The sequence below is a fragment of the Galeopterus variegatus genome, unplaced genomic scaffold, assembly GCF_000696425.1.
Source record: "Galeopterus variegatus unplaced genomic scaffold, G_variegatus-3.0.2 Scaffold1614, whole genome shotgun sequence".
In the NCBI taxonomy this organism is placed as follows: Eukaryota; Metazoa; Chordata; class Mammalia; order Dermoptera; family Cynocephalidae; genus Galeopterus; species Galeopterus variegatus.
In genome coordinates this window covers 162203-174723 of record NW_007727725.1, presented here as the reverse complement: position 1 = coordinate 174723, position 12521 = coordinate 162203, and the positions used below count along the sequence as shown (strand labels likewise).

General features: G+C 54.4%; 1 protein-coding gene across 1 annotated transcript in view; it reads right to left on the bottom strand.

Moving 5' to 3' along the window:
- Positions 1–9666, bottom strand: part of FTCD (formimidoyltransferase cyclodeaminase) — a 15487-nt gene extending 5821 nt beyond the window's left edge. The window contains exons 1-9 of the mRNA XM_008577989.1: positions 9613–9666; positions 8569–8752; positions 7367–7495; positions 6374–6462; positions 6081–6260; positions 5383–5520; positions 5175–5306; positions 275–336; positions 105–222 (exon numbers count right to left, since the gene is read on the bottom strand). Of these exons, the coding sequence (XP_008576211.1) occupies positions 105–222; positions 275–336; positions 5175–5306; positions 5383–5520; positions 6081–6260; positions 6374–6462; positions 7367–7495; positions 8569–8752; positions 9613–9666 (1086 nt within the window). The remainder of the gene's footprint in view (positions 1–104; positions 223–274; positions 337–5174; positions 5307–5382; positions 5521–6080; positions 6261–6373; positions 6463–7366; positions 7496–8568; positions 8753–9612) is intronic.
- Between the last annotated feature and the right edge of the window lie 2855 nt (positions 9667–12521).

Sequence of the window (12521 nt, the reverse complement as noted above, 5' to 3'; positions counted from 1 at the left end):
GTCGGGGTTCAGGGGTCGTGCGCGGTCTTCAGAACAGGCAGCGGGCTGGGAGCGGTCGCCCCGAGCTCCGCGTGGACACAGCGGGGACCCTGCCGGGGTCTCACCGCGCTCCCCCGCCCCCCGACCCGAGCTTGGCACAGGCAGCTGAATGAACGAGTGACCGAGGAGAAGGCGCGCGAGGACCGGGCCACGTCTGCGCGCCCCTGCGCCACCAAAGGCCCCCTGCATAGCAGGGGAGGGGACAGAGGGCGAGGGTGGGGCGGGGCTCGCTCACTCGATGATCCGCTCCTTAGGGTTGAAGGGGGACAGGGAGTCCAGGCCCAGCCGGCTCACCACCTGGAAAGGGGGCACAGAGGTTGGAAACGACTCGCCTCGTGCATGTCCAACCCGTGCTGAGGGCCGCCGCGGGGAGGCCATGGGATGTGTGGTTCCTGCCCCAGCTGGCAATGGCCTCCCTGCCCTGAGTAAGTTGGGCCTCTTCATGGGGAGCAGGTTGATGCTGACACACACCCAGCGCCCTGTACAGACGCATCAAACCACTCTGACTTACCCCACGGGGAAACTGAGGCCCAGAGAGAGGAGCTGCCCACTGGTGATCCCTCAGCAAACTAATCCTCATTTCTCCGATAGAGGACACCACACTCTCAGCCCCTTGCTGACAGGGGCTAACAGAAAACCGCCTCTTTGGACAAGATTTTAATTCTTCAAGTGTCAATGTCTGACAAGTTCTTAAAGTCTAGGAACAGCCCTGAATCACCTTGTTACACAAGGAAATAACAATAAACCTTGCTATGTGAGGAAAAGTGAATTTTACTTAAATTCAAAATAAAGTTGTAACAATCCCCATTTAAGGTTAGAATTCATTCTGCCAAAAGCCATTAAAAACACTTCATGGTGTTCTACGCCAGTGACTCAGTCTCTGCCCATTCTGAGCCAAACAGGCCCCTGCTTTCTACAAAGAGTAAAAAGTGCTGCTTGAGGGGGACAAACCACGGGGGTCCCACAAGGTGGTCTTGGAAACTAGGGTAGAGAACACCTCTTAACAGACTGAAGAATCAGCAAGCAGAAAGGCAGAACCCTCCTGGCGCAGAAAACCTCAGAAAGGTACATAGAATTTTTAAAATCAATTTAAATGCAAGGCTAAGCTGGCAGAAAGTAATGGAAATCACTCAAAGCCAGAAATTACCAGAAAGGTGAATCCAGAAAGGCCTGCCAGCCTTGAAGCTGGGCCCACCCTGGGGACAATTCACGCCCTCTAGCAGCCCCTTATGACTGGGGGAGGTCTAGGGCCTTCAAAGAGTGAGGTTAGACTGGAGACCCCTGAAAGGACAGAAACAAACACCCCCTAAAGGAAATAGTTGGAATTCTCCCCAGTCCCTGTCTTCCCTTTGGGTGAAGCAGGAAAAAAAATCTCTCCTGGGAATTCCTAACCATAGCCACCCTGGCGGGGTTATGGGCCGCAGCAGAGATAGAATCACTACCTGTGTGGTTCCAAAGCTCCAAGCACAACACTTAGCTTCAAGTGGCCCTGTGTAGTGGTGTCCCTAAGCTCCTAAGAGTCAAGCACACACCCTCTTTGGAGGAGAAAACTAAACCCAGGTATCCGAGAATTACCACATAAAATCCCAAAGAACACACACTGGCAATAAAATCTCAAGACACGTGAAGCAGTGGGTCACCATGAGGACGGCAGAAAGAACAGCTCGCCAGACCAGACCTTCAAAGACGGCAGATACCAGGGCTTTCAAGGAAAGAACGTAAAATAATATGTTTAAAAGTAGAAAAGAGCATCACATATTAATAAGGTATGAATAAATGTGGGAGAAGCGAATGCCTTTTCTTGCAAAGAAAGGATGAAGTCAGAAAATGTCACTGGCTGCTGAAACTTGTGGCTGGAATTTCAGGAGGAACAGGGTACTCACGTGTTCCTCAAGTGCCCCCCACAGAGCAGTCGTTAACTGCAAAAGAAAAAACAGCACTGCAGCAAATAGCCCTGGGAAAAGGGACACCCCCGTACCCGAGTGGTCAAACTGAGCTCGTTGAAGTAAATGGGCAGCGTGGGCTTCCTGAGGCTCTGAGGACACCGTCACTGTGCCGTTCCTGCCAAAAATGTGCTACACGTCTAGTCAGGAGTGACATCAGACAAGTCCTCAGGGAAGGACGTTCTACAAAACAATTGGCCTGTGCTTCTGAAGCACATCAAGGCCAATGAAGGAGGAGGAAGACCAGGGAACTGTTCAGATTAACGGAGGTGAGAGACCTGACGACTAGGTGCACTGTGAAGTCTGAGTCGGACCCTGGACTGGAGGACAAGACGCTGTGGTGGGAGTTATTGGGACATCGATGTGGTCTGATTATGGTCTGAAGATTAGATACTACAGTTATATTAGTGTTGAGTTTCCTGTTTTGATCATTGTACCATGGTTATGTAAGAGAATGTCCTTGTTCTTAAGAAATACACCCTGAATAAATTAGAAATAAAGGGACACGGCGTCTTCAGCCTACTCTCAAAAAATAGTCCAGAAAAAAACCAGTCTGTGTGGGAATAGAGAATGATAGAGTAGATGGGCAGCATGCAAACTAGCAGTCCGTCTGGCTGCAGAACTCGAGGGAGCTCCTCCTGCCACTCTTGTGCCTTTTCTGTGAGTAGGAATTATGCAAAATAAAAAGTTACAAAAAATATTCTAACAGGCAGCAATAGAACAGACTTGACTGTAAACCATGTCAGCAACTTAGAAACCAGGTTTGAGAAAACTGCAGTGAATGTGAGGGGAAGAAAAGGTGGAGACGGTAGAGAAAAGATAGAATATGTAGAAGACAGAAGATGACGCTGCAATACAATCGGTGTCCCTAAAGTTGAAGAAGCAAATAACTGGATCACAGATGTAATAGAAGAAAAAATTCTTGAAACTAAGCAAGAATGGACTCTATAAATCACAAGAAGCACTGCTCTAAGAAAACAGTAATGAGAATAATCAACACTGAGACATACCCAGTGGAGCTACTGGATTTTAAGGATAAAGAAGGAGTCCTCAGGCATCAGGAAGAAAGAACAAGTTGCCTGGGGTGGGGGACAACCCGCTGGCCTTAGATACCCACACCACAGTGATATTTAATTCCAGAAGATGATAAAAATATGTTTGCTATGTTCCCAGAGAAAAACAGGTGACTTAGAATTGTGGTCCTCCAACTGTCTTGCAGGAATAAAATCACGGAAAGATTCCCAAACTCATCAGAACCCACAGAATAAAGCCTGTGAGCCTTTCTCTAAAAACCTGCTCGACTGTGAAATCCAGCCAACAAACAGATGAGTAACCAGGATGGCCCGAAGGGATGGGGATGCATATTGATCTCATTATACAGCTAAGATTACATCTCTGTGGGTATTTAATATGTTTAATAAATGTGCTTATGGTTACAGGAGACAAGTGTTGTAAATTAGATGATGTAAAAGTAGCAACACAATTTAACTCTGGAGCAGAGGCATCCACTAAAGTGCAGTGTGCTGCGTTCTTGTCTTTCTTCACCAGGAGTCAACAGACCTTGTCTAACGTTGATATAACAAGAGCTAAAGGATTACGTGTATTGTTTAAACTTGAAATTTTAACCACCGAAAGGATCCCTTCCCCCCAAAACCCTATAACTTCAAAAAGCCAGGAGATAGAGAAGGAAGAAAAGATGTTGTAGAGTAAGCAGGACTGAAGTCATGCTGGGACCTAAACTGCATGGGCTGTAAAAGATTTTAGAAGGACACAGTTTTTTTCTTGGCGTGCATTTCTCTGAGTTCCCTTTTTTCCCATGGTTGTTTGATATTTTGAACCTGGGTTATGGGGCAAGATGACATTATTTACATGAATGTAAAGTTGTCCAGTCAGCCTAGAGCTGCAGACTTGCATGTACCATCCAGACCCTGGAAACCAAGGAGGCCATCAGTAAAGCAGTGCTGATTCCACCCTCCAGCAGGACCCTGAGACAACAGCAAGGACGGGAGCAGAAGCCAGACGGAGCCTCCGCAAGACCTTGCATCTGGCTCCCTGCACGAAGCCCCCGCAGTTCACATCCCCGCTGTCCTGCTTTTCATTTCCACCTTCCATTCCCTCCTCCCCCTCTTTAAAACACCTCAGGAAACCTGAGTCTTGGAGATGGCTTTAGCCTGGCTTCTCCTTTAGGTTTACCTGAGAGATGGGTCAGCCCATCATCTCTCCTCAGGTCACTGGTGTTCCTGAATAAAAGCTGATTTCTTAGTCTACCAACATTTGGCTTGTTTTTGAAAGGGGACAGGCAGCCGGGCCTGTGCCCAGTGTCAGTGCGAGTAAATAATCTAACCCTAACCCTAACCCTGTGTGTTTATTTCCTTGTTTTCATAGGCAGTGTACTCTGAAACTGATAAATCAAGAAAAAGTAGACTCTAACCCTTCCATATAAACAGGAGGAAACCACACCCCAGGCCCCCACATACCTGAAATAAGGTGAGAGAAGTAAGTCCATACATATCTGCTAAATGAGTAACTCCACACGGGATAAGCTCAGCTACCAAAAGACAAAGACTTTCCTAAGAATCCAGTCACGTGCCTACTGTGAGGAGCACACCAAAAACAGAGACTCAGAAAGGCCTGGGGCGAGCGTGGCCACACCTAAGCAGGACCTGGCCCAGCAGGAGCCTACACACAGGGGACTTGAGGCCAAGGCATCAGGAGGCACACAGAGCAACTTTCTAGAAGAGCCGTCAGTGGGGATGGGGATCGAAGTCGCGTAGTACATGCCCCAAATCCATAAACCCAGTTCCAGGAAAAGCAAGGTGCGCCATGGGAGTATGGCTGGTCCAGGAGACCAGAAAGGAGAGCAGGAAGGACCCTGCAGAAAGGTGCACCATCCCTAGTCATTGGAAGTCTTACAAGAATTGAACATATTATAGGTCACAAAGAAAACCTCAGTCACATCCCCAAAATGAAAAGAGTATGACCACATCTTCTAAACACGAGTGGGGGGATGGGAGGGGAAGAGGAGGAGAAGGGGGGGAGGGGGATCGGAGGGGAGGAGGAGGAGGGGCAGCAGGAGGAGGAGGAGTGGGGAGGCCTGGCCCCATGGATGGGGTCCGAGCTGAGGGTGTGAGCCTCAAGCACCCGAGACCCCTCGTGCCCCCACCCGACCCCCTCCTCAGGAGCCCGGCGCACCAGCCTGATCCGCTGCTCTTCCTCCAGGATGAACAGGTTCTCCTTGTCGCAGTAGAAGGCGGCCGCATCCAACAGAGCCTTCAGAGGCACCAGGCCCACCAGCTGCGAGCCCACTACCGGAAGGCTCAGCTCCTGCAGGTGTGGGCAGAGTCAACACCCTGGGGGCTGGGCTCGAGAGCGCCCTGGCAGGTGGGACCGCCCTGCTCACCTGTGCTTCTCGGCAGGTCTCCTCGTAGACTGTGTGCAGCGCTGTGACCTCAAAGTCCAGCAGGTTCATGGACACCTGAGCCAGGTTCTTCTCATCCAGGTACCAGCCAATGCCCTGAACCTTTTTCAGACGTCCTGGCTGCAAAGGAAAAGCATTTCCCAGCCTGGCTTGAGCAGCTCACCCACCCCGGCACCAGCACAGAGAGCCACTTGCTCCTGTGTCTGCCCCCCCCCCCCAGCTGGACGAGGGTCCCGGCGTGGCCTGCAGATTCTGTGTCTCGGGGGCTGTGCGGTGGTTTGTAGGGGCATCTGGGGAGGCTGAGGAACTGGAGGGATGCAGGGACACACCAGGGGTGCCTCGGTCACCTGAGGCTCAGGAAGCAGCTATTTTCCCATCAGTGTGGAAATGCTGTGCTATTTTAAGAACAGTGCAGCCCTGCCTGCTTCCACAGCAAGTGCCCTTTACAGCAAGGGCTCCCAGTTTCACATACTCAAACCCCCAACCCTGCCCCCTCCCACTCAGCACTGCACTAAAGCTGAGCTGGTCAGCAGGCCGGAGGCCAGGCCCCACCCTCCCAGCAGGCCCTGTCCTCTGTCTCAGCTCCTGATCCTCTCCCGAGGGCTGCTGGGGATTTGGATTCCGGGGGGCACAGGGGGCTCGCTGGCTGTGCTCACCTGGTGCTCCCCGGCTGTGCTCACCTGGTGCTCCCCACGGCCCTGCTCCCGCAGGTTGAGGGCGATGCGGTGGGCCTGCTCCTTGGTACCCAGCAGGTTAACATTGAACGCGATGAGGAACTTCCGAGCCCCTGTGGCCGTGGCCCCCCAACGGGGGACAAAGGAGCTGGGGCCAAAGTCAGGCGCCCACTCAGGCTGCTTGAGCTGCAGGGAAATGCATGGGTGAGACGTCCTCACAGGAGGGGCTACCCCGCGGGGTCCGGGGAAGGAGGGGCCCGGGCCCACCCTCCTCCCCACACCCAAGCGCAGAAGGGCACCTTCTCAGGCAGGGCCTCGTACTCCCCAGCCCGGATGGCCGGCAGGGTCCGGCGACTGGCTGTCCGCGCTGCCTCGCCGTAGAGGTACACTGAAGGGGAGCCTGGCAGTCAGCTGCTGGACGGTCTGGAACCCCCATTCCCAGGAGGGCCCAGACAGCCTCATCCTGGAGGACAGGCCTCCCGCAGCCCCCATCTCACTGGGGAGCACCCCGTCTCTGTGCCTCTTGGGGTGGAAGTGGGTGGTCGCTGGTGGACACTCAGTATGATCAGCTCCCCTCTGAACCCCTGCACAGATGCCCAGGGAAAAGCCGCAGTTTGGAGGGTTACAATCAAATGTGTGGGGAATGCTGATGGAAGGAGCTTATGTTTCTTTTTAAGATGCATTTGCATTTAAGATAAAGATAACCACAGGTGTGGGAACATGGAGAAGAGAAACAAAACTGACCCTACACAGCTATGAGTGTCGCCATGCACAGGATGGGTACCCCAGCCACACATTAGCCTGTATTTACGTGGCAGCAACTGGCTGTGGCTGGATTTCACTCAGAGTCACCCATGGAGGGCTGCCCACTCTGTGGCCTCCTTGTGACCATGCTGACAGGCTGGCTCTGTCCCCAATTTGTCTCCATTTGTTCTGTATTACTCCTCAATTTGGTTGATTCCCCAGTGTGAAATTATTCTGTTTCAGAAGGCACGGATCCATCCTGCTACACTGCTTCACAATGTGGTCAGCGGGTTCCCTCTGCCCAGCGACGCAGACGTGGCGTCCCTGGGGGGCCAGCAGGCTGCGCTCTGTCACGGTTTCTATTGGCATTTATATCATAACTGAGGAAGCCTGACGCTTCCCCGCGTGTTAGTTACCTCATGGTAGTTTTTGGTAATGATTTGCACTTTAAGAGTAGTCAAGGGCAGAGAACCGTGGCAGACAGGAATGGAGGCAAGGAGGAGGGTCGGCTGGCCGAGCCTGAGACAGCGCCTCCTGGCGGCTCTCACCAGGTACGTGCAGCTCCTCAGCCAGCCGCTGGCCAAAGGCCTGGGCACACAGCACACACTCGTCCATGCTGACACCGCTCACTGGGATGAACGGGCAGACGTCCAGGGCGCCCATGCGAGGGTGCTCCCCTGCAGAGAGACAGGGAAACCAAGGCAGGAGACTGAGGAAAGGGAGTGGGTGGAGGCTCAGTGAGGCTTCTCAAACCCTCTGTCCCTTCCGGCCCCAACCCGACCAGACCCCGGTCCACACAACCAGCTGCTCACGCTGACCACAGGGAAGGCCCTGGGCGCCCCCAGCTTCACTCTCTGGCCCCCCTGCAGGCAGCAGATCCCCCAGAGGGTTGGTAGGGCACAGTGGTACCACCTGTGGATGTCCGAGGACCCTCCTCATGGCCAGCAAGTGGGAGGCCTCTAAACCCTGGGAGAAGTGTCTTTGGGATAAATCTCTCCCTCTCCTAAGTCACAGAAGTAACTTTCTAAGTGCTGTGAGGCTCTCAGTGAGACGAAGCCAGGCTCCAGCAGCCCGAGACCTCCCTCTCTGGCAGCAGAAAATCCACGCACATTTGCAGAGTGTCCTGACAGTGAGCACAGCCCCTCCCCGGTGGTCAGCTCCCCTCCCACCCCCACCTTTGAGATAAGCCTGTTATCTGCTCACAGTTTGGGTTCACTTGTGAATCCCATCCATGTGCCCCAGCCTTGCTGTGAAACCCTGACCTTTTGACTAGCTCCCGTATGTCCACCGACCTTTGACCCTGCTCACCACAGCCACTGTGTTTGGTTTGTGGGCTGTTGACAGGTCAGTTTCCCTGGGGGGCATGTCCCACCCTTGCCTCCCCCACCAGGGCCTGCTCAGAGAAAGACAGGGTCAAAGAGTGAGCCTCCCGGTCAGTCACTCTTGGTATCCCTGGATTGTGGACGGTGGACGGCGGACTGCAGCTGCGGGACCCTCCCCTCACCCCCCCACCTAGTCGTGGAGGTGGCCTGTGTGTCACCCATGGGGGCTGCACTCACAGCACAGCCCCTATAGCCACACTGGGGTAGCCACAACTTCACAACTCAGGGTCCTCAAGGAGAAGCCTTCCTGCCAGCCCTGTTGAACCCCATGCCCTGTGCCTGTGCCCTGGGCCTGGCCCCTCTCCTAGGACACTTTGGATGTGGACTCAGGCCCTCACGCCCCAGACCCCGCCACCCACCAGCCTCACCTCTGTGCCTGCTCATGTCGATGAGCCGGGAGGCAGCCCGGGCGGCACTGAGGGCCCCCTCCACCACGCACTGTGGCCGCCCCATGAAGGTGTAGACAGTGCGGTTGGTGGAGGATCCCGCATCCACGTCCAGCAGCAGGCAGCCCGGAGTCTGCTTGATGGCTCGGGAGATGGCATCGATCACCTGGAGACACAGCCCAGCCCTCGCCTCAGTTTCCCCACTTGGAAGAAGGAAAAGGAGTTTGGGAGGTGGCTGCACCCCACACCAAAATGTGGGTCTGAGGAGGTGGAGTTGAGCATTGGGGAAAAGCATGCACCCCTGACCAAAGAGCCTGCAGGATGGGCAGTGGTCCGAGGGAGACCCCAGCACACTGGGCCACTGTCACTCCCAGCCCAAGAACAGGGCCCAGCAAGGCGGGCAGCAGGTGACGCCCCAGGAGCAGCTGAACCCCAGGTTCCACTCCCAACAGCTGGGCTCCTGGAGTGGGTTGGAGACAAGCCAAGGTCACAGAGGGCCAGGATCCCTACCCCCTGGCGGTCCCTCAGTGGGAGCATCTGCAACAGGGGGGAGGGGCAGATTGCAAGGGGGGGGAGGGGCCCGAGGTTGGGGGTGGGGGCTCAGAGTCCAGATGCTGTCCTGTGGCTTTTGGTGGCTGCCTGATCCCTCTGTGCCTCAGTTTCCTTGTTGGTTAAGTAGGGGTAATAGCAGTGCCCACCTCAAAAGCCTGCGGGGGGTGGGACTCAAGGGCCACACAGGGGTGACCTCATGTGTGAAACTTCAATGGCCACTGGGCCAGCCCTCAAGACCCCTGTTTCAGAGGAGAGCATGAGGCCCACAGAGGCCCAGTGATCTGCCCAACCCCTGCTGGAAGCACCCAGAAGCCTCCTGGGCTCACCACCAGCCCCTGCATCCCACCCATGCTGGATCAGTCCTCCCGAATCCCCCTCGCCACAGACATGTCTCTGCGGTCAATGGCTGGGGCTCTGCCCACCCTGGGAAGACAGCCCCTCCCCATGCCTAGCACAACGCCACCAGGGCCCCACCTCCTGGTCATTCCCCTCCGAGAAGTTGGGGACACATTCCACCAGCTGAGACATGGCCAGCACCTTGATCTGGACGCTCCTCTCAGGGCAGGTGGAGGGATGGAGAAAGCAGCTCTCTGAGGCCAGCGGGGCCTTTATACGCCTGGCAGCGCCCTCCCCATGGCTGGGCTTCTCATTAACCAGCAGGCCACAGCCAGGAGAGCAGTGGCCCCTGTGCAGACGTGGAGCAAGGGCGGTGCAAAGCAGGGCAGGAGATGCCACCAGGAGGCAATTGCTCCCCCTGAATACAGTGCATGACGGGGCCAAAGGGGCTGGCATGCATACAAGTGTGTGTGAGCACGTGCGTGTGTGTGTCTCAGTCCACTTTCTGCTGCTATAACAGAATGCCACAGACTGGGAGATTTATAAGAACAGACATCTATTTCCTCACAGTTCTGGAGACTGGGAAGTTGAAGACGGGCCAGCATCTGGTGAGGCCTTCTTGCTGCATCCTCCCACGGTGTAAGATGAGAGAGCCAGAGAGAGAAAAAAGCGGCCCAACCCCTCTTTTATGAGGAACCCAATCCCAAGACCACAGCATTCATTCATTCATTCATTCATTCATTCATTCATGAGGAGCCCCCAGGACCCACTCACCTGACATTAGGCGTCACCTCCCAACACCACCAACATAGGAACATTGGGGACACATCAAAACCACAAAAGTGTGTGTGTAAATCAGTGTGCGTGTGTGGATGTGAGTGTGTGTGCACACAGATGTCAGGGTGAGTGGACATGGATGTCTGTCAAGGGTGATGTCTGTCGGGGGTGAGTGCACACACTGATGTCGGGGTGTGTGTGTGGATGTCAGTGTGTGCGTGTATATCAGCGTGCGTGTGTGGATATCAGCAAGTACTGAGTGCGTGTGTGTGTGTGTGGATGTCACTGTGTGTGGATGACAGTGTGTGTGGATGTCAGTGTGTGTGGATGTCGGTGTGTGTGGATGTCAGTGTGCATGTGTGGATGTCAGCAAGTACTGAGTGTGTGTGTGTGGATGTCAGTGTGCGCCTGCTTGTGTGCTGCCGGCAGGGAAGGCAGGTGAGCGAAGGCCCAGCTCGCCCCTCCTGCTGCTCAGGCCATGGCTCCTGGGGAAGGGTAGTAGCTCTGGCCGTCGTGCTCAGCAGGGCTGGCTCTGGCTCAACACTCACCACTACCCACTTGAAGTTCTTGATCTAAAACGGAGGCTGGTGTTTCCCTCCTGCATGCTGCCTGCAGATCACGTGGCTGTCCTGGTTGCATGTGGACACGCTAGTCTTGGGATCTAGCTGTGCCCTGCCTCTTGGGTGCCCTTGACACTCCAGGGCCCCCCCAGAGCAGGTGCACCCCATCTACTGTTTGCTACGGCATCCCCTTTGCTTCCAGAAGCTTATGCAGGGCATTGGCATTTGAAGCCACTTCACCCATGGAAGTGTCAGGGGTGGCCAGAGGGCCTAGGCTAGGAGATGCCCAGATCTCTTGGACCCCCAGCCATGTGGGGCTTGGGACCCCACCTCTCATGTGGACACTAAGGACAACCAAGAGGAGGGTGGGGCCAGATGAGCCCAGAGACCCTCAGAGTCTGGGGACCAACAAAGTCTCCCAACCAGGGCTCTATGTCTGGAGGCTGGAGGGGAGGATGGGATCTGTTGTAGGCTGAGGTGTGTCCCCCAAAATCCATATGTTGAAGTCCTAACACGGAGCACTTCAGAATGTGACTTTATTTGGAGATGGAGCCTTTACAGACGTGATTAAGGAAAATGAGATCATTAGGGTGGGCCGTAATCCAATATGACTGGTGTCCTTGTAAGAAGAGACCAGGACACAGACATGCACAGAGAGAAAACCCTGTGAGGACACAGGCAGAAGACACCATCTGCAAGTAAAGGGGAGAAGCCTCCGGAGGAACCAGCCCTGTCCCACCTTGATCCTGGACTATCAGCCTCCACACCATAAGAAATAAATTCCTGTGGTGTGAGCTCTCCGTCTATAGTATTTGTTATGGCATCCCTAACCGACTAATCCAGGGTCCTCTGGTGGAAGTATTGGGACCCCACGGTGCTGTGAGGACCAAGGCACACCTTGCCCCCCATCAGGTCTGTCCAGAAACTCCAACATCTTTTCCTCATACCCACAGCAGAGAGGGACCAAAGCCTTCTACTCATTGCCAAACCCCAGGACAGTGTCAATGCCAGGCCCTGGCACTCTCACCTGTCAGGTGAGAGAGAAGGAGATCAGGAGGCTCTGGCTGGAGCTGTGTTGAGTTTCCCACAGGGATGATCTGGGCCAGGTCTTGGCCGTAGCTGGGAACACAGTCAAGGACAGGGCCTGTCATGGCACTGGCACCAGTTCTCGGTGTCAATCCTGAGACAAAACTCTGGTAGATGCTATAAATAGCTCCAGAACAGGGGATGGTAGAAGGCTACACCGGGTATAGGAAGAAGGATCTCACCCAGTGCCCAGATCCAGGTTTCTATCAACATTCTCTAGTAACAGGGATCAGGGTCCCAATTCCAGGACTGAGCAGGAATCACACAAGATGGGCCCGGAGCGCTTTGTAGTGTCAGGAAGTGCTTGGATTAAAAAAACCCAACAAACCACAAACTCTGCAATAATGAGGGTATGTCAAAGGGACATGGGAACCCACTGAAAGAACCCCCAAAGCTGGAACGATTTGAGCCACAAGAGAAGTGAAGTAGTATTGGGCACAACCCAAAGTATGAAACAAACATCCATGAGTCCATAAATAAGTGACTGAATAAATAAATAAACGTGGAGAAGAGACAAATCCCATGCAGAAGAATCCCAGACAGCTCATGCCCCTGCTCCTCACATGTGGGCTGTCTCCACGGGAAGCCACGTGGTCTCCCCCACCCCTGCGCTTCCACAGGAGC